This window comes from Episyrphus balteatus, chromosome 2 (genome assembly GCF_945859705.1).
Source record: "Episyrphus balteatus chromosome 2, idEpiBalt1.1, whole genome shotgun sequence".
NCBI lineage: Eukaryota > Metazoa > Arthropoda > Insecta > Diptera > Syrphidae > Episyrphus > Episyrphus balteatus.
This window is the reverse complement of record NC_079135.1, coordinates 113,648,190-113,670,377: the sequence shown is the minus strand read 5'-3', so window position 1 is coordinate 113,670,377 and position 22,188 is coordinate 113,648,190. Positions and strand designations below refer to the sequence as shown.

The following is a 22,188-nucleotide window of genomic DNA, read 5'->3' as shown; positions in this document are numbered from 1 at the left end:
TTTAAAGTTCTTGCTTCAAACAAACTACATACCTAGGAAGGTAGAAAAAAGGTTAGGTAGTACGGTAGGTAGGGTAAGGTACGCATATAGAGGTTCTGCTAATATATGTAAATATATTTCCCTTTTCAAATTATTTTTGTGCCTATCTTAAAAATATAAAATAAGGGTGAACGGCACTATTAAATTCATATAATTTTTCTAAATTGCAAGAGGAAAAACGCAAGCAAGTCATGATGTCCTTTTTGTTTGAAATCTTATCACTTGTTCCCATCGACAAGAAGTTCAATTCAATCACCTAAATCTGACATCAATGAACTAAATCCATTAAATATTATCATTTTCTGAGTAGACTTTAACATTATCCCAAATCTTATAATATCGCAATCAAAAAGCATTTGCTTTAATCCCAAAAGTATCCAATTCCATTTAAAGTACAATCGATTCCTTTTTGGTTTAAGATAAAACCTCTTCGTTATTACGAAATGAGGTCTTTTTCATTTAATGTCAATGTCAGAATCCCATTTTGACATGACACTTGCATTCAACAACAGACTCACAGACATGAACCCATTTATAGATAGATACTTTGCTTTGCTATGATGTTCAAAAAAAGACCATTCATATTTATGTACACTTTCAAGTCTGAACCCACGTTTTCACGTTTTTTTCGCACTAAATTTTTGCTCAAATACAGACCCCAAGCTAAGTTCAATCACTGCCATCTGACATTCAACTCAACAGCAACAACAACAACACGAAATACAAAATCAACGTCATACAACTGTCACAAGTGGGAATTTTTGTTCGCATAGTTATCATATCATTCAACAAATATTATCTCATCTTATTCTCGTTCAAAGTAGGGTATCATCTCTGTGTTGTATACTACGAGTCGAGTAATATGCATGAGATTGGCATAATTGTGAGTTTATTTGTACCTTTAGTACTTTTTATTACAAACAATGTTCTTGTTTCCCCAGAGGCAGAATATATGGTATTTTGTAGCATAGGCAATTTATTTTTGCTAACGGTCGTTCCCTTCGCAGTTTGTAAAATCTCATGAAGAGACCTCCCTTGGAGTTAGTCTCATTGTGCTTTGCTTGATTGAATCAACAAAAAATATATAATTAAATCAAATCAAAAACTGACATGGTACTCGTAGTGTATGAATTTTTCGTTTGGAACAAAAAGATCTCTGTCAAAAAGAATTTACGATTAAAACAAAAATCTTTTGTTCATTCTATCATTTGATTTAAGGATAAAACTACGGTGACCATTTTTATGTTTGTATTTTATAAAATATTTGACGGTGTTTTGTTTTTAAACTATTACGTACCTACTATCTAACCGATTTTTAGTGATGAATTTTTGCACAACTCAACAAGCTTACAAAATTTTAGTAACTTGATTTTAAATCTCTTATTAAACTATCAACTCCGAAATATGTTATTTAAAAAAATAAGCTGGCAAATTATAATCGTTTTGAATTAAAAAAAACAAAATATTTGTATCTTTTACAACGTCCCCAAAAATTGTTTTGAAATAAGAAATCAATGGCGACTGTAAATTAAAAAAAAAGGTTCCTTATTTTCTTAAATTTCTTCGTTGCTTAAGTTGTCAAAGCTACTCTTTCTAAATTGTATTTTATTGTAGGTACCTAAAATACTATTTTTGTATAATTTTTCAAAGCTTTGCAAGAATTTTCATTACTTTAAGATAAGCTGTAAGGTTTTTATGTACTGCAAGGGAACAAAAAGTTTCTAATTGTGTATTATTTCAATTAAAAAATACTTTTAATCGGATGCAGATTTGTTCAAATTCGATTTCATAATGTTTTAAAATCGAAGGTTTTTTGTATTTTCACTATTTAAGTAATTCGACGGATTGAATTTTTTTATAGAAATAGTTTAACGCATATTTAACATTAAGGTAGCTTTAAAAAAAATTATTTTTTTTTGCAAAACCACGATATTTTTTTTTTTAATTATTGATTCAGGGTGTAAATTTTCAAAAAGATGCCTCTATAAATTTTGTTTATGTACAAGAGTACAAGGTACAAAAACTTGTAAGTTTAACAAACAAACTACTCTGGAAATCACATTGAACAAATAGTTTTATTAATCCTTATAGCAATCGTTTTTTGTTGTCGTTTAAAATCTTTCTTACCTATGCTTTGCTCAGTTTCCAATAAAACACAAGAATGTTAAAAAATGAAGAGAAGAAACGGATTAAGCCAACCAACGAAACTCGTGATCTACAAGCAGCTTCTTCGACCTGTCATCACCTATAGCTTTCCGTTATTGTATATCATCTCGAAAACAGCCATGAAGGAACTTCAAATTTTTGAGAAGAAAATCCTGAGGATCAGCAACGAGCGAAAGCAAACATCATGACGTTGGAAAAGTATCTGCTGCAATCTGCAAAGAAACTTGTCGGAAGCATTGCCAAATACCCCAATCAGCTGATGAGAAGCATGAGAACCCAACAACGACATCCCGAACCCAGATACCTTAGTGCTTTGGATATTCTGGATGAGCACATAATCCCAACCGATAACGAGGAAGTAGTTTATTTTTACGCCGATACGCAGTCGGCCTACTACCGCGGCTAAATGACATACCACCCAACCAGTGCTGCCATTTCGAAATTTAAAAAAACATGATAAAAAACATGATTTCACTTCAAAAAACATGATTTATACAAAAAAAAAAAAAAATTTGAAAGAAATTGAACAACCTCTAGGTTGTTTTATTCCCACTAGGGGGGAATAAAACAAATTATTTCGAGTTCATTTTAGAAAATAGTATTAATAAAGTATCAAAGGTATAACTACACAGGGTACTTTTTGCAAAAATTCTGAAAGTGAAAATTTTCAAACTCATTTTTTAATGCAGAATTCTTAAATCTTGACTTCAAAACGTTTATAGTTTTTTTTCGGGAAAAATTGCCCTTTGCAGGAAAAAATAATTATTTGCTTTTGTAATTTTCCCACTTTTTTTCAAAAGGTAGCCATTGTAGTTATAACTTAAATTACAAAAATGGCGGGAATAAAACTTGAAAACATAAATAAGTTTATAATTTGTACTCATTTAACCCTTTCGAACCCAAGCTATAAAAATCAATATTAAAAAATGTTTTTCGGTATTATCGGGTCAAAAATATCACAACTAAGAAATATGAATAGCAAAAAGTTATTTTCCAAAATAATAAATAGCAAAACTAATGTGTTATTCTCATGTTACATGTAAGTAATATGCACTGCCTATGACCACCAAAAAAAGTCGGAGAACTGAGAAAATAACTTTTTATGAAACTATAATGTATGCTACTTCTTCCAAGCAAAAAAAACAAAACACTTTGTAAAAAAAAATGTAAATGCACAATAGGTAGATGTTTTCGTACAAGACTTTTCTTTGAAATCGGTTAAGTTGTTTTTTTTTAGAAAATGTGCGAGTGCTGTAGTATTTTTTTAAAAACTTTTTCATTTTGACCTAGTGGTAAGTTCCGTTAATTTTTGACGTTTAAAATTTAAATTTTCCCCCTGAGAATCATTCAAAACGCTTAACTTCCATATTTGAAGCAAAATGCTTCAGTGGTGTGAGATTTAGCGGCACCTCTATTGACAACTAAAAATTATTATTTTACCAACTATCATAAAAAAAACAAGTAACCACTGTTGGCCTATTACAATATTAAAAAAATTAAACTAAAAAAAATTGGTCTAACACAATGACGCTTTTTCTACGTACGCTTTTTTTGACAAACGTAAGGAAACGTAAGAAAGCGAGCAAAAGTTCAACCAGACTGAACTTTTGCTCGCTTTCTGATATTTATCAGACATAGTTACAGTCACCCACATAATTATTGGGTCAAATGTGAATAAAAAAACAATGAATTATTAAAATACTAGGTCTGTCAAAGTGACAGAAGCGCGCTTTGAGGATTTCTCAACGTAACGCGACGACGCGACGCGTCCGGCAAAGCGTGATTGTGTTTCTGCTTTTAAAGCTTTTTATAAAAAAATGAGGCAAAATTATAATTAGATTTAATTAAACATTTCCCATTATGTAAAAAAGTACCTAAATTCTGTTTTTATAGTTAATAAAACTCAGATTTTTAAAGGTTTTGATCACAAAACAAAGTATGCCATCTGATTTGAAAATGAATTTTGAGAAAAAAAAAATTGAAAATCGTTAGAGCCGTTTTTTTAAAAATTAATTTTTTATATATAAAAATGTTCTAACATTAAAAAAGAAAAATGTTGGTATTCCATTTTGAAGAAATAATTAATTTACACTAAAAAACAAAATTTCGAAACATTTCAAAAACCCGTTTTCAAAAAATTGATTTTTCAAAAAAAAATTGAAATATTTTTTAAAAATCCAAAAATGTTTTTTTTTTTTTTGAAAATTTTCTATAATTTTAATATTACGGTTAATTAAACGCTTTTGTATAAAAATTTTCGTTGAACTCGAATTAGTCTTGTAAGAGATATTTTGAAACCAAAAAAATGGTTATATGGCAAGTACAGTTAGTAACCTTCCAAAAAATAATTTTTTTAAATCAAAAGTTGGGCCTTGTTTGTAAAATACGCAAATTTTTTTTATCAAAACCGTTAGAGCCGTTTTCGAGTTATTTGGTATAACTTGAAAAATTTGTATGGGTACACTTTCTAAGTGAGATATAAAAAAAACAAAAAAAAAAACCAACTTTCAGAATTCCATAAAAATCATCTGTACCAAATTTGAAGAAAGTCCGTCCACCCGTTTAGGCTGTGGAAATGTGTACAGATGGACGCACAACCGCACGGACGGAATTGCGAGACCCACTTTTTCGGAGTTCTCCATCATCGTAATGTTGGTTTTGATTAAAACCTTAATTTTTTTTTCGACACGAAACCAATACTTTCCATATTGAGCAAGTAAAAACATTTCTTATAAAACATAATACGGTCACTCTATAATCTACTCATGCCTTGTGTGTACGCATTTCACACTCTACTTGCTTGCTCATAAAGTACGTACTCCAAACACGACCGTTAATACTTATTTCTTTTTTTTGTCCAAATGTGCAATCAGATGAACTTGAGTTCACATTCACAAGTGGCGCCCGGCGCCAGTCGTCGACGCCGCACCATTACCAGTTTCGTTTCAACTAAAAATCTTTTTTCCCATTCTTTCTATGACTGGGGAAATAGTTCTTTGTGGCATTGTGATGTGATGTTGGTTTTTTTTTTTGTTTTTGTTTTTCTTATACTCATGCTCCTTTTTTGTGTTTCATTGTGTAGATACTTTATACCATCCAAATAGTATCTCTAGTATCTATCTTTTGCAGATGTAATTTATTAAAACAGATAATCATACTTAACCTCGATACTTCTTGACGACGCCGACGGTTGAGGACAAAGAACCTTACACAAACTTGTCCTACATTATGAGGAAATTAATATACAATGTAGTTGTATAAGAGATTATACTTTTTAGGAAATTTAAAGTCACTGAAGTTAAATAAAGTTTAGAGAAAATAAAGTCAAATTTTTTTTTTGTTGCATTCAATAAGTTTGTTTGTTTATTTGTTTGAACAACTTCATTGTAACACAGTTAATTTATAGTTTATGGTGAACTTTATTCCATTTCCTCAAAAATGTGTGAATCAGAATTTAATTTTTGGAGAAAAAATTTTGAAATAAAGACAAAGTTTTCAAAATCCTTTATTTATTTTTTTCCTTCTCGTAGAAAACCAGCATTATCTGTTGTTTTTTTTATTTATATACATAGGCCACATGTTTCAATACAACAAAAATCAAAACATTTATATCAGCAATTAATGAAGCATTTAAATGATTGAAAAATTTAAACAGCTGAAGGATATGAAAGCAAATAAATAAACAAAGTAAATCTTGAATTCAAACCAAATTAATAAAAAAAAAAGGAAAAACAATTATTCCGTATTTTTATAGCGTGTCATGCAAAGTATATTTTTCGTCTCCATAAAAATGTTTGCCATAAAATAAATTTTTATTTCTCAAACAAGTCTATGAAAAATATTATGATGTTTCGTTTCATGAAATTTTTTAATTAAATTCACTTCAGTGAGCATCATCCATCAGTGTTGATGTCATCTGTACGAATGTTTCCAAAAAAAACGAGTGATATAAATCCAACACCACGCATATGTTCATTCCATTTTCATTTTCAGATCGTTAATTAAGACTTGAATTTGCACTTCTATTTTCTCATTTTGTCATGATTTGGTAATCATGAGAAAAGAAATAGATTTTCATTTGAAGAAAAGAGGTATAAGCCTTTTCGAAGTCGAAATTAATTGCATTTTGTTTAATAATACCTATGCTTGTCGATCAACACAATTAGATGGTTTTGTATGTTAGTGTTTTGTGAATTTATTTTTGACATAAGACTGGAACTGAAGAAGAAATATTTATTGATTCATGATTTCAAAATTGAATACTTTAAAATCTTATACAGATTAAAATCGTTTTAAAAATGATTTTACATTTTTTTTTTATTTTATTTAGTTTTTTTTTTATCTAATATGGTAAAAATCATACCCTTATGAAAATTTGAAAAAAAGACACATGTAGGGGAAAAATTAAATACTCAGTCTGTATTTTAGTGAAAAATTATCGTAATGAGATAAAGAAAAAGGATTTCAAATCTTTGTAACCATTATATTTTCCTCCATGAGACCAAATTTTTCAAAAAATGTATGTTTTCTGTTTTGCTTTTAAAACATTTTTGTTGGTTTTAACTTTTAAATGATTTTTGGTTTTATTAAATCTTTTTACTAAGCCTAATTTTGTTATTGTGTCTGATTCTTCTACGATTATTTAGTCACCTAGAAGATACAATTGAATATCTTTATTAATTTTTTTTTAGAACATAATCGAGGATAACCCCTTACATTTTTCTTATCTTACTACAGGACACCCTGTTGTATAGTTTAGTCGAGCGTTTTTGGACTTTTCTTTCAGATTACTGCTGCAATTCATGGTCTTCTTAACTTATTCTGATACCTTTTTTACTTGCTCTATAGGGCAAGTATTGGTTTCGTGTCAAAAAAAAAATTTCGAGGTTTTAATCAAAACTAACATTACGATAGTCGAGAAGTCCAAAAAAGTGGGTTTCGTCATGACGTCCGTCGGTCTGTGCGTCCGTGCGTCCGTGCGTCCATCTGTACAAGTAGCTGCAGCCTAAACGGCTCGACAGATTTTCGTGAAATTTGGTACAGATAGTTTTTTCATAATTTCCAAAGTTGGTTTTTTTTTGTTTTTTAATATCTCACCTAGAACGTATACCTCCCATACAAACTTTTCGAGGTATTTCAATTTTCTCGAAAACGGCTTTAACGATTTTGATTAAATTTAAAACACGTAATGCTATACATAGTTTTAACATAACTGCGTTTTTAGTTTTCCTCAAAAAATACGGATAGTGGAAATATGGTCTTTACATTTTTTTAAATCGCGGATGTCGGCTCTTCCCGTACATCATTATGGAGTTATTGCAATGTTCTCAAAAATGGCTCTTATGATTTTGATTAAATTTTGCATACTTAATATTCAAAGTAATTGCAGTAAAACTGCGTTTTTAGTTTTTCTCAAAAAAGTCAAGTCAAATAAAAAAAAAATTTTTTTTAACTAACATTTGGCCTCCATGCCGGCTCTTCCCCTACATCAACCAAATTTCTTAAAAAATTATATAGAGGCAGCTCTTATAATCTACAAGTAAGCTAACATTAAAGTGCTTTGAACTGCAAGAGCAAGTACGTGCGGCCCCAGTCGTGCATTTTATTTATTCGACAATGGAAAAATTAAAATCGGGTGCTCGTTTTTCACGGAAATCGACATTTTGTGAGATTTTAGAACCCACCTGAATTGGCTTATTCTTTTTCAATTCACTGCATAGGTACCTACTGCTCATTGCTGAAGCTTTTTGGTCTTTGGGATCAATTCTGATCCCTTTTTTTCACTCTTTGGAAACAAAAAATAGTCACTCTAGAATCCAAAAAGACTTTCTAAGAGATTTTCTAAAATACTAATTAACCATTTAGAAACCATTTCAAAACTTAGATGTGTTTGCAATATATTTCGGAAAAAAAATTAATTTAGACAAAAAATAAATTTATTTTAGAATATAATTTATACTTTCTTCTTCAGTTTTACAAAAAAAAAAAAATATTTCGTGGTAATGTGTGGTAATGTAAAAAAGTACCCAAAAACAAAAAAAAAAATGAGGTGCCACAGCAATTTTGAATTATAGGAATACGAAAACCAAATACCTTTGGAAAAATATAGATTTTGGTTGCAGACCAGTGTAATTTAATAAGTGTAAAAACAATCTTTTGTGTAAACTTGATCTGATGAGGCAAAGACCGACTCGAAATAGCCGAGTTAACTTAAATTTGCCATTAATTTAGTTTTCCAAGTTTAATTGTATTACATTAGAGTCTTCGACTCCATAAATAAATTTATATTTATTTTTGGGACACTGTGGTGTATGCGTAATATTTGTTATATAAATAAACTTCAATTCAATTCAATAATTGTCTTTTAAATTGATGTTCATAAATCATAACTGTTCCTTAGATATCACGTAAGGTATACAAATTGCAAATTTTTCATTTTTTCATATCATCAATTGGTCGAAATTTGGCCATTAATTATAGAGTTAAAAAGCCACAGACTAAGTATTCATTCAATAATATTTATTATCATTAAAGTTTTTATCTATTTGCATTTTTTATTACTTAAAATAAACGAACTTTCCAATAACTCTTGAGAATCAGTAAATTCCCTGGCAAGCATTTCAATATTGCTTTGTCAATATAAATTATTTTAAATCGAACCTTGAACTCTACCTTCTTTATCCATTTAATCCACCAAAATATTCATAAAATAAATGAAAACAAAAATGTGCAATCATCTTCGTTAATAAAAAAAAACTAATAAATGCATCTTTTGAATTTGTTTGTTTCTTTCAGATTATAAAAAAAAAACTATCAATAATTCTGGTATCGTTGGCGCTATCCCATCCGCATCCACTTAGCCCATTTGATTGGGCGGTGCAACTGTGTGATGGATCATGCAGTAAAAGCGACCAGAGGACGACCATGGAACAAGTTGCGCTTCGAGAACGACGAGCTAGAATGTCTCTATCAACGTTACACACTGAAGCTGCAGCGCTTCTCGGTGCTAGGTGTGGTCGCTCTGGTGGTCGTCCTGTGTGGAGTTATGGCTGCTCTCAGTCTCACCTACAATCACAGTCCAACATTTCATGTAAGTTCAAAAACTAGCTATTGAAAACACATTTTTTTATCTTTGCGTAACTCTTTACTTTTTTTTCTTATCTTTTTCATTCATGTATTTTTTTTCTTCTTTTCTTTTTTTTTTAGAATGTTTTCAATTCCATTGTGTGCCTCCTGTTTGCAATTATTTTGATATTATTGCAATGTCGTGTTATCAAGGATCATCATTTGCCATTTCTTTGCTATGGCATTCTACTATTCACTGCTTGCATATGCTTTGTGTCGATGCCAACGGTGGGAAGCGTATTTCCAGTTGATACGAAAGAGGTAAGGCAATTTTCTTTTTCTTTTATATATTTTTTTTTATCCTTTTTGTTAGGTTTTCGTTAGTCTCTCACGGTTTTCGTTTCGGCATATGGTGTGCCTTGTATACACTGAAAATAATTTTAGCATAGTTTGTGACCAAAACACTGATTTCTTTTCTTTAAAAAATTGCATGAAAATTTAATAAAAGTAGACTTTTATTCGTTAAGAAACTTGTTTTGAAGTTTTAGAAAGGCTTTTAATGAACACTTTTCACCATGAGCTTCAATTTTTTTCTCTGTGTACCAACTCTGTGCACAGATGCATGCATTTCAAAAGACATTTGAGATATGCGGGCAACGCTCTGCGCTACGAAAAATATTAAAGCCAAACTCAAGCAAGATGTGCAGGAAAAATAATAAATTTGTTGGCTTAGGGAGTATTTGTTCGCTCTTGTTGTTTGCTAAAGAATTCATAAGTTTTCATAATATTATTTTTAATTTTAATTAGTTTGTTTGATATTTAAATATAAACAAACACTGTCTAGTGTCTGTGCATAGTTATGTATACTTATGTGATGGCACAGCGGGAGGGCAATGTGTCATCAACTTTGAAAGCCGTAAAGGCGTAAATGTGACATTTCAAAAGTTTTAAAAATTTTTATTTTTTAACAACCAGTTTGTTGACTATATAATAATTTGTTGATTTAAATTATAAACCAATTTACTTTATAATATTAAGTTAAATTATAAATTTATTTAAGCTTATACCAATATTTAAAATTTCTGCGAGTCAGAAGTGGAATGTAATTGCCACTAGTTGGCAAGAAGCTTTTTGCTAATATTTTCAGAACTAAAATCGGAATCCTTTAACATTCAGTTTCTTGTCATCAGATTGCCTGCTGATAGCCTTAACCAGTTTCCATAGTTTCGCTGTGGTTGCGCTCAAATTATACCAAATTTCATCTTCTTTAAAATGTTTAAAACAAACTTTTTCCATAATATCTATGCGTATGCATCCTTTTAATTTTTAAAAGCTAAAACTGAAAAAAGTCCGAAAATCTCGTGGTTTTTGCGTAGCCCAGAATTACCACAGAGCTCTTGAAGCGGAAAACTTGGTTTTATACTACTATCTTAACAACATGTCAAATCAGTACAGTGCATGGTTTATATCTTGAAATCTATCGATAGGATTCCCAAGATTTCAATTTTCAAAAGGCAAATTTGATTTTCAAAAACTTGAATTTGGTTTGCAGTCCAATGAAAAAATTAAATTAAAGCCACGAAACTACGTTCAAACTTTGCATAAGTTTTGCAGAAGAATCAATTTTATACCTAAATAAAATTATTTTTAACCAATACGTTTACTTAATCTAATTTAATTTTTCAAAATAATTGTATACAATTTTCATAAATTCTCGAAAAATTTTAAACAGTAACCTATTGTTTTGGCATCAGTTGATAAGGAAGATGCATCCAATAATACCTCATTTGTCAAATTATAATAAGTAGTTTAGTAACTAACATAACCACGTTGTAAATACAAACAGATCCCTATTTGTTGATACGCTGCACAGTGGCCCGTTTTGACTTTTTTGCTTGCAAAATAAATATCTTCTAAACAAATAAAGATTTCGCCACAATTTTTTATCTTGAAGGAAATTTCCAAGGCTCTGTAAATTGTGAGTTTCAAAAAAAAAAAAAAAAACTTTACAGGGTGTTTCAGAATTTGGTTGGTGTTAAAGTAAGATGATGTAGATAAGGTTGTAAACATAATGGTATTTCTTAAAAAATCAATTTCTGAAGTAATCTTAGTTAAGTGACGTGGGGAAAAAGGAAAGGAACCAATTCGAGTGGAACTGGGGAGAAAAGTATTTTTTTTTTTTTTAATTTGTATGCAATTTTTTATTTTTCTTTATAGAAGAGTACATTTATAATGTATTTCAGTGATATATTACAAGTCAAACAGTGGAAAAGATAAAAGTAACAAATTAATATATACAAAATACTAGATTTCTTTAAAACTATCATCTAAGTCCGGGGTAATTTGTAATGAACTCATCATTTCTGGAGGGTATTGTTCTTTTAGATCTTTTTGGTTCCTTACATGCCTTAAGGAAGAAATAAGTGTATCCGATGAGGTTGCAAGCATGTTAAATAGGTCTTCATTCTGCCGAATCCTTGAAACTTTGCACGTATTTTGATATCTGTACTTCTTGTAGTCTTTAATTTTGCACTCCTGGGCTTCTTCTGACAGTTCTCCAAGTGAAAATGATTGATATTCGATGATATTTTGCTATGGACCAATATTTGTGAAGAGTAGGAGTGAGTAGTTTTTCATGATACTTTTTTTTAGAAGCTCTGCTGTTTTCTTAGTATACTCTCCAAATTTGACTGCATTCACTACTTCCCTGCAATTCAAATTATTCAGTAGGTATTATTTTCAGCATCATAATAACTTCTCCATTGACTCCAGTTATTCGAGCGGTTGCATCTGATTGTTCTCCTTGAAGTGTTTCCATTATTAGTATTTCCATAGCCTTTCTTTGGTTTATCCACATCAAGTCCAAGCTCATCTCGAAAACGCACTTGTTTTCCATCTCCTTGGTCCCAATAGATTCATCAGAATCTTCTCCTTCTTATCGAAGGGTATATGCAAGTTTCAAAATAAATTCCATGCATCTGATTCTAGCATGCAGTGGAGATATTCCATATTGGAAGTTATGTTCGTCCTCATTTGATTCATATTGATTGTTGAAGCTTTTCTGTGTCCTTTTGCATATCGGACATGACCGCGTAGACTTTGTTTCTGTCAATTAGTTTAAAATTTTTCCGTCAATTATCAGGCAGATATAAACTCTTCACAAGTCCTAATGTTGACAAAAATTTCAAACAAATTTTTATGCGATGTATCCATTTTAAATATTTTTTTTTTCAACTATGCAACTGCTCTTTTAAACTTTAAATTATAATTTCATCAAGTGTTTCATCTGTTTATACCTTAAAAATAAATACCAGCACTAAAAAATATTCGAATCCTTTTATTACTTATAATTTTATGATATCCCATGAAAACTATCTGTATATCCTAATATTAAAATATTAGAAAATTCTTAAAACTTGTAAAAAGCAATTATCAATTAAAGTACCTGAATGGAATTTAATGATATCTACCCAAGAACAAATGCATAATTAATTAAAAGTTTTATAAGAGGTTTAAAAGAAATTAGGTATAAAACCCTTTCAACAAAAAAATAGGTAGTAAATATACATACATAAAATATGTTTTTCCTTTTAAATAAAAAATCATGTTATTGAAATCCACCACACACAAAACAAAGAACTCTAATTTTCCAAGATTTTATTTTCACACATGAAAAAAAAAAAATGCCGAAAAAATGACTGACCTTATCAAATCAAATCGCTCTAGCTTAGTTGGATGCAAAATGACGCAGCTGAGCTTTTGGATTTTTATTAAGAAATATATAAGGATTTTGAATCAGCTGAGCTTGGTTTGATTACGTAGGAATCTTTTTTTTCTATGCAATTTGAAGTCGAAAAAGTGTGCAAAAAACAGTGTTTCAAAAAATATTAAAATAAACTATAAAAAAATAATTTTTTTATTATTTTTTTTAAATTTTTGGTTTAAATAATCCCACAGCATTTGAAAAAAAAAAAAAATAGAAATCAAAACATTTTAGAATCCCTCTTCCTAGTTTTAACACTCAAAGCTAAGAAAAAAAAAAATAAAAAAACAGATTTTTTTTTTTTTTTTTTCATAATAAAAAATTATTAACTTTGACTTGCTCTATAACGCACAAAAATAACCTAAATTAAAAATTTTTTCGAATACTCGAGCTCCAAACATTTGTGAATCCAGTGATCTAAAAAGTTTTTCATTATAGACCCACCCGAAAAATGAATATTGCAAGCACTTTTGCCTAAATGGGCCACCGTGCGCTGGCCATACTAAAGCAAAACCAAGAAAAATATAAGATAAATGAAAAATAATCTTCTGTATGCATATGTTGTTGCAAAGGGATAAAAGTGAAGGGTAGGGTGTTTAAATGGATAATGAGCAATGTATGTACTTTTGGTTCTCTTTAGGATGATATTTTAATTTATGGATTTAAATTTTTCCTGTTTTTCATTTTTTTTTTCAATATCTCTTATTTTATTTAATATTTTATCGTATTTTATCTTCTTTTCACTGAAAAAATCTTTAAACCAAACCAAAACTTCTCCAAAGAAGTTTAAAAAGGTAAAGTAATCCTTTACATCGTTGTTAAGTATATTATGTTTGGTATAGCTCCATCTGTGTATGGCTTTGTAAGAATAATATAAAATCATAATAATGCTGCAGTCCATGCATACTCGTCGAGTATATAACATTGTTGTTTTCATATTCAAATTAGCATATTAAGTCTTATACACATCGAAGTTGTTGTAGGTATACCTACTCTCTCTCTCGTAAGCTTATGATGGTTTAACTTTAAGTACCTACATATAAATTTTCATAAAATAATAACACAATTTAATCGTCGGTAGGTTGTATATGTATTATGTATGTGTACTTGCAGTAAATTACATTACATTCCCTTCTTTTTTTGTTGATATTGTATTAATTTTTCTTTCTTTATTAAAAGTAGAAAAAAAAATATATAAATTTAATTAGTATGGGTTTTAAAACTTAAAAAAAAAAAAAATAAAAAAAAAATTATTTTGTATTCATATTTGTAATATGTTTCAGGTCATGGCTGAAGGAGTGTGGCAAATTGTGTTTGTTGTATTCCTCGCCTACGCAATGTTGCCCCTTCACATATGGGAAGCTGTTTGCTTTGGGATTATCCTACCGTCCGTGCATATTGGACTGACGGCATATAAAATGTTCACCGATACATTTCGCTATTTGGAATATAATCAGGTCAGTTGAATTATTATAAATAAATAAAATATATTATTCTGGATGATGCTCAATAAATTATATTGAAAAATTATTATCTTTTGTAAAGTATGCCATTTGATAGGTGGCATTATCCTGTTGATAATATAATTTATCATTTCTAGGAACAAAAGGTTTATCATTTTTAAATTCATTCAAGCATATTTTATTTATTTTTTCAAAATGGAAATAAATTTATGTTAGAAATCCAATCGATTTTAAACCCACTTGAAACCCTTTTGTAACATTTTTAATCTTCAAGTGGGATTTATGTATACTTTCTAAAAAAGTGTCCCTTCTTGTCATCCATTTAACCTATGATACACACCTTTGATTGTGATAAATAGGTTGACCTAATGTTAATATATGATTTTGAGCCTTTCCTTTCGAGAAAGTTTTCAAATAAATTTTAATCCTTTTATCTTACAAATTTTCAAATTCTCAAAAACACTTTTTTTTTCTTTTTTTCTCCGCCTACTTTTGTGTCACAAACAAAATTCTCAACTCATATAGCTTATAGCCAATATTGTAATGTTTATTGGTGTTAATGTTGCTGGTTTAGTGGTTAATATTATGATGGAACGAGCCCAAAGGAGGGCGTTCCTCGATACAAGAAATTGTATAGCTGCCCGCCTTGAGATTCAAGATGAAAATGAAAAATTGGAGAGATTATTGTTGTCTGTTCTACCTCAGCATGTTGCAATGCAAATGAAGAATGATATTTTATCACCTGTCGCTGGTCAATTTCACCGAATTTACATACAAAAGCATGAGAATGTTAGGTGAGTAAATTGAGAGAAAACAAAATTTATATATTTAAAAAAAAAAATATAAAATTTTAAAAATAAATTAAAAGATGATGTGTGTTGACAGATTATATTTTATTTCTATTTTATATATTTTATAAATTTTTTGGGGGAAATTAGGTAATTAATCAAAATTTGTTTGTGCCAAATGCCTAAATTTCATACAAGGTCAAGAAAGCCATAGATATTTTTAAACTTATATAAATACTTTTTATATTAAAAATATTTATTTAAAATAAATTTCAAATTAATAATAAGTCTGTAGGTATTAAAAGAATACATATTAATGAAATATTTTTAGACCTTTATTTTTAAAATTGTTGAATATATATGGGACAATGGGGGTGGAAGCAGTGATATGTGGCTTTCTGTATTAAATAAATTTGTGTATTAACAAAAATATTTTGGTGCATAACTTGAAAGATTTTTTAATCTAAAAAATAAGTAGAGATTAAAGATTTATAATAAACGAGTTCAGCGGTAAAACAACGATATTATCTTGCTTAAAAAAATAATATTTTTAATTTTCGTTTTCTTACATAACCTAAAATATGTTGGTATATTGAGAAATTTGTAAAAACTCTTTTTTTTTTTATAATCTTTGAACAACAACAACATCTTGAAGGTGCTACCACCAAGTGTTTTATGGCTAGAGTTACAGTACTGTTTCACGGATGCCAATCCGATCATCAGACTCCTTTTATTCCATTTTGTGTGTGGTGCTTGGTCTAGTAATTTTTTTATTTGATTTGAAAAACTTCTTCCGTCACACTTGAGTATTGAACCTAGACCAAGCGAGTTCAGAAGCCAGTACACTACGCACTGCGCTACCTCACCCACGTGATTAGCCTCACCCAATTGCAGGTTTTCTTAGTTTATCAACATGCAAATGAATAGACTTAGCATTTTTACTAGCTCCTTCAAGTATGATTGTTGTTGTTCGGCTCTTTCATGTTTTTCTCCATAGTCTTAAGCATAGCAACAATTCGTTTGCATATACGAAAGTAGGAAAGTGATTAGAATAGTATTTTTAAGCTCCACACAAGTTTCAGCCCAATCGGTTAAAAACTGTAGGAGTTAGTTGGTCGCCCGATGGGAGCACAGGATTTTACTATCATCCTGAACTACACCGCCATTTAAAAAATTTCACATCATTAAAAAATTTAACATTAGCCTATTCTGTTCAGGGATGGGACTTTGCTGCAATTGCAGTAGATCTACTGCATTTTCTTCAAGAAACAAATCTACTGCCTTTAAATAAAATCTACTGCACTTTTTGTTTTACAAAAAAAAAAAAATAATACGTAACGTGTGTTTTTACGTATAATTAATACAAAAATGCATACATTTTTGTTTTGGTCCGTTTTTGTTATATTTTCTTAAAAGAAATGAATGTTTAGTTTTTGTTATTTTTTATGAAATTCTAAAAATATAAAAATCTACAGCGATAAAAATGAATCTACTGCGTTTTTTGTTCAAATCTACTTCGACATTTTTTTCAAAAAGTCCCATCCCTGATTCTGTTACCTATTAATATACTTAATTAAACTAAACAAACACCAAAAGAAAATAATATTTCTTCTCTGTTTTATACACCGATAAAAATGACGCTCGATTTCATGGTTTACAAGGTGTTATTACCCCTTAATATACAATAAAAAAGAGTTTTAAAATTTTAGTAACGAATTTTCATTGTTGAAACTTTTACTTTAAAAAATTTGGTGGTAATATTTATTTCCAAATTCAAATTATGAAATTCGGTTGAAAATTGGCAGTAAAAACAATTTCAAACGATTTCGACCATAAAATTCGAACATTTGGGTAAAAAACCAATACATAGTATAGTTTCGTTTAACCAGCGCAACGTTTGGGTGCATGATAACAAACTCTGTCGTAAATTTTAAGAAAACCTTTGTAATTAGGCCTTTTTCAATACTAAAATAAATAGTTTTAATTAATTCGATTTTTTACACAGTTTTTAAATAAATTTTTTATTAATTTCAAATATTTTTGTACTAAAAACCTTATTTTGAAAAAAAAAAAAAAAAAACATTAAAATATAATAAAAAGTATTAAAGTAATGAATAACTCATCTTCTTATTTTTATAACTAGAATATTAAATTTAAATCAAACGGTATTAAAAATTTTAACAAAAAATGTGTGTATAGTTTCAGGTTTCAGGGTTTGTATACATAATAAATTCTGTTCCAAAAAAAGTGCATTTGGTAACCCCTTTTCTGATGAATTTTTTAAAATAAAAAACTTTGAAATTGTAATAATTATTTCAAGCCGCTTTGTATTTTTTTCGAAATAAAAAATTGCATGAATTCCTGAAAAAATTTGATCTGCAACAATATTTTACTTGTGATGAATATTAATATTTTGTGATGAATGATCTTTTTCAGTAATGCTTTGTTTCATTTTAAAAAAGTAAAAAAAAAAAATACCTAAAAAAATAAAAAAAAATCATTTTAATAAACTTAATATTCAAAAAAAACGTTCTTTTTTTAATACAAAAGTATTATATTTCAATAAAACTTGTATTAGATTTGAAAATATAATACATTCGAGGTATTCAATTTTAATAACATTTTGGTGTTGCCTTATATGTAACCCAAATGTTCGTAGAAACTAAATTTTTAACAGTTTAGCTTTACAATTTAAAAGTCGCGCACTTCTTTGGCCTTAAATTATTTGCTTTCAATTAAATCGACAAAACATTATTATAAATTTTCTTTGAAAGAATATTTATCAGATCGGAGCAGTTTAAACCCATAACACTTAATTTAAAAAGTACCTTAAATTACAATGTTTCAACACTTCATAAATTTGGAAAAATTAAATTTACTTTTCAATACAAAACAAATGAACAAAATCTCCAACAATTTCCGCAACAACTTTTATCATGTAATTTACGAATTTCTTAAAGAAATTCTTTTTCAAAAAGAAAACGAAAAACTTTGTATAAGAAAAAAAAAAAATACTAAACTAAACTAGAACTTTTCCCTTAACAAGAAACATAGTTTCCAATACGATTTATTCACATTGGGTTTTATGTACCTTAATAAATAATAGTCCAATCTTAAAAATTCAATAAATGACTTTCAGGTCATCCATTTTCGTTTGTTCCCCTTAATTGCATACTTAGAAATCCATTTGAAAAAGACCAATTCAATATAGAATTTATTCTACTCTGAATGAATAGAATACATTTTTACTAACATCGCTCGACCGATACATAATCAATTTAATTATCTTTTCCCCCAATTCTTGAATGCTGAAAGGGAATTTGTTTATAGCTTGTGTATACTATTGTGCCGCAATTAATTTAAGTTCTTGATTCAACTGCAGTATTCGAATAAATTCAAATTATATTTTAGTTTAATTGTATGAATCAGAAAATAGAGATTTTACCTGCATGAGAGTAGGGTGGGAGGTCTTTTGTCTTTAAAATTAAATTGGTGGCGCCAACACAAAACAATGTGTTGTTGTTTTTTTTTATTGTACATAAATAATTTTTCCGAGCCAAGTTAGGGAAATTGGAATTTTTTTACTTGTCCTTAAATTTGGCCAGTATTCAATTATTTAAAACTAACAATGCGAGATGTAAATCAATTAAAGAACTCAACAATGACGTAAGGGGAATTCTTTTATGATACATTGTATGGCACAGGAACGACTTTTTAACTATCAATGAATAAGAATGGGAAATATGTATTGGACACTTTTGGAGAAATGAAATTAAAACTCATTTAATTAATTAAAATTACTTTAAACTTTTATTTAAATGTTTATTAAATATGTAAGGTTTTCTGAAGTTACACCAAAAAATAAGATTTTTTGGCAAAGGTTTCGGATAGCTTGACCTTTTTGACTTGCAACTTGTCAGCATTCAAGAGACATGCCCTGCGCCAATATAGAAAACAACCAGTTCTTTTGCCAATGCATTTATTTAACATTCGTTTTGTAAATGAACACATTTTTTCAATGAATTGCAAGTAAATTTAAGTATTAAAGACCAACAAATTCAAAAACAAATTGTTTCCAAGATTTAGAAGTCATTATTTATTTATAATGATGATGGAACAAGGTCACTCCAAACATTTTACATAATTATGAAAAAAAAAAAAATAATAGGAGCAAAACATGAACTTCTACGCAATCAGTACCTCTTATTTTATGATATCCTTGAAACGATTGTGTGTTAGACTGTGGATATGTGGTTTGTCTGTAGTTAACAGACAATACAAAATAAGCCTAACAAAGGCCACCTTTTTCTTGAATGTCAGCACCATCTCAGTTATAATAAGAAAGGAATTTTATACACGCCCTAATAATTTAATCCAAAGGTTAAGAAGCACATTATTTTTTCAGAGTCAAAGCACTAAGGAAGCATTCAAAGTTCAGGTATTTGTCCTTTCAAAACATCATATTAATTTCTTAATTTTAAACGTCTTTTCTCCACATATACTTTTGAATTGCTTAAGAAATTAAAAGATTTGTTTAATTAGGATGTTTTTAAATTGTAAAAAAATAAAATATTTGTTTTTTTTTGTTGCTGTCTCTAGGATAGACAACATAAATTAACAGACCAAACCTTCCTTCTATTTAAGGACTGAAAGTTGTTTTTATTCTAGAAATTAAAACGCAATCGTATATGAAAGGCTATTGACATGATTTAATTAGATATAGAAAAGACACACCTTGTGTTGGCCTGCTCTAATCCAACTAAATGATCTGTAAGATTGTATCTACCATAGAAAAGAATATTGGAAAAAATATTTATAGTTATGAAGTTAAACTTTCTTCAACAGCAAGGTTATTGTATTATTCCAAGAAAAACTTTTTATTTAAATGTTTGTATTTTTTTTAACATTACAGTCATAAATAAAAGTGAAGAAACTGTTACCCACAAAAGCATTTGAGATACAACTTGATTTGCCATATTTCGATAAAAAAAAAAAAAAAACAGTGCAAAGTACACAAAAGACACCAGAATTGTAAAATTATCATTTAAAACAAAATTAATTTGTATATAAAAAACATTTATTGCAAATAAAAAAAAAATACATTAAAAAAAAGAATGCAAACCGAACATTTTCTACATTAAACATAAAAATGCAAATGCAAATCTAAAACATTTTCCGTTAAACATAAAATTCTTGGAGTTGCAATTATATTTTTTTTAATGCAAATATTTTTCAATTGCTATACATTTTTTTTTTAATGCAAATTGTTTTCATTTGAAATCAATATTTTTATTTTTTTTTTAATTTCAAAGTGATTAAATTATTTGCATTATTATTATTTTTAAGGCTTATTGCTTTTAAGGTATTTTATAAAACCCAAAAATAATTTAGTTAAATTTTTCAGATTTTCGAAATTTTGCAAATGTTTCGATTTCATGATAATCCAGTCAAATAAGGGTTTAACCTCGGAATGAATGTTAGTAGAATTTTTTTTTGCTCAATATCTTCCTTTTGCCATTCTATAACATATCTCAAAAGTCTAGAAAAATCTCATGTCCGCTTGTCGCGATTTCAAGGTCAAATCGCGAAATGGAGATTTTCAAAATTAGCAAAAATAGGCTATGGTATTATATACACATATGATACATGATTTCAAGGTATTTTTTAATGTTGATTCCAAAAAATCTAAAATCAAGACAATCTGACGTCTCTGGAAAAAGTTATACCTGTTTTTCATCTGTCAACTCATATTATTATAACAGTTGCAAACTTACTGCCGAAAAACCCTTAAAAGTTATGGTAGATGAACCAAATTTTGCATGAAGATTTTAGAATCCATCATTATTAAAAATCAAAACAATCCATTACAAAAAATATATATAACTACGAAATAATGGCATTTTTTTGATGGAGGGGCAAATTTTAGGATATGCACTAAAGAAGATTCTTGTTCATCTTAGGAATAAGTGCTAATAGGCTAATTTTTTCATTTTAATCTTTGTTTGGATGTTCTTTAACTACCCTCAAAAATCTAAAAAAATCTCATGTCCGCAAGTCCTAATTTTCTTGGTTTGAAAATAAGGTGCAGATTTTAAAAAATTAATAAGAAAAGTTTAAATTTTTATATGTATACCAACATAAGCGACATGATTTAAAGGTATTTTTTAACACTTATTCCAACAAAACTCACAAACAAGTCAACCTGACCATCCCTGAAAAGTAATGCACTTTATTCATGTTGATCTGACACAAATATCTGAAGTGTAGTTTTTCAATTTTTTTAAAATCTGCACCTTATTTTCAAACCAAGAAAATTAGGACTTGCGGACATGAGATTTTTTTAGATTTTTGAGGGTAGCTAAAGAACATCCAAACAAAGATTAAAATGAAAAAAATAGCCTATTAGCACTTATTCCTAAGATGAACAAGAATCTTCTTTAGTGCATATCCTAAAATTTGCCCCTCCATCAAAAAAATGCCATTATTTCGTAGTTATATATATTTTTTGTAATGGATTGTTTTGATTTTTAATAATGATGGATTCTAAAATCTTCATGCAAAATTTGGTTCATCTACCATAACTTTTAAGGGTTTTTCGGCAGTAAGTTTGCAACTGTTATAATAATATGAGTTGACAGATGAAAAACAGGTATAACTTTTTCCAGAGACGTCAGATTGTCTTGATTTTAGATTTTTTGGAATCAACGTTAAAAAATACCTTGAAATCATGTATCATATGTGTATATAATACCATAGCCTATTTTTGCTAATTTTGAAAATCTCCATTTCGCGATTTGACCTTGAAATCGCGACAAGCGGACATGCGATTTTTCTAGACTTTTGAGATATGTTATAGAATGGCAAAAGGAAGATATTGAGCAAAAAAAAATTCTACTAACATTCA

At 28.7% G+C, this 22,188-nt stretch overlaps 1 protein-coding gene across 2 annotated transcripts in view; it reads left to right on the top strand.

Annotated features, from left to right (window-relative positions):
- The window catches only part of LOC129911138 (Ca(2+)/calmodulin-responsive adenylate cyclase), a 116,848-nt gene that overhangs the window by 69,539 nt on the left and 25,121 nt on the right, over positions 1–22,188 (top strand). For both annotated transcript variants that reach the window (XM_055988821.1, XM_055988819.1), the window contains exons 2-5: positions 9,001–9,295; positions 9,412–9,591; positions 14,317–14,490; positions 15,022–15,290. In XM_055988821.1, coding sequence (XP_055844796.1) covers positions 9,095–9,295; positions 9,412–9,591; positions 14,317–14,490; positions 15,022–15,290 — 824 coding nt within the window. In that variant the 5' untranslated portion in view covers positions 9,001–9,094. The remainder of the gene's footprint in view (positions 1–9,000; positions 9,296–9,411; positions 9,592–14,316; positions 14,491–15,021; positions 15,291–22,188) is intronic.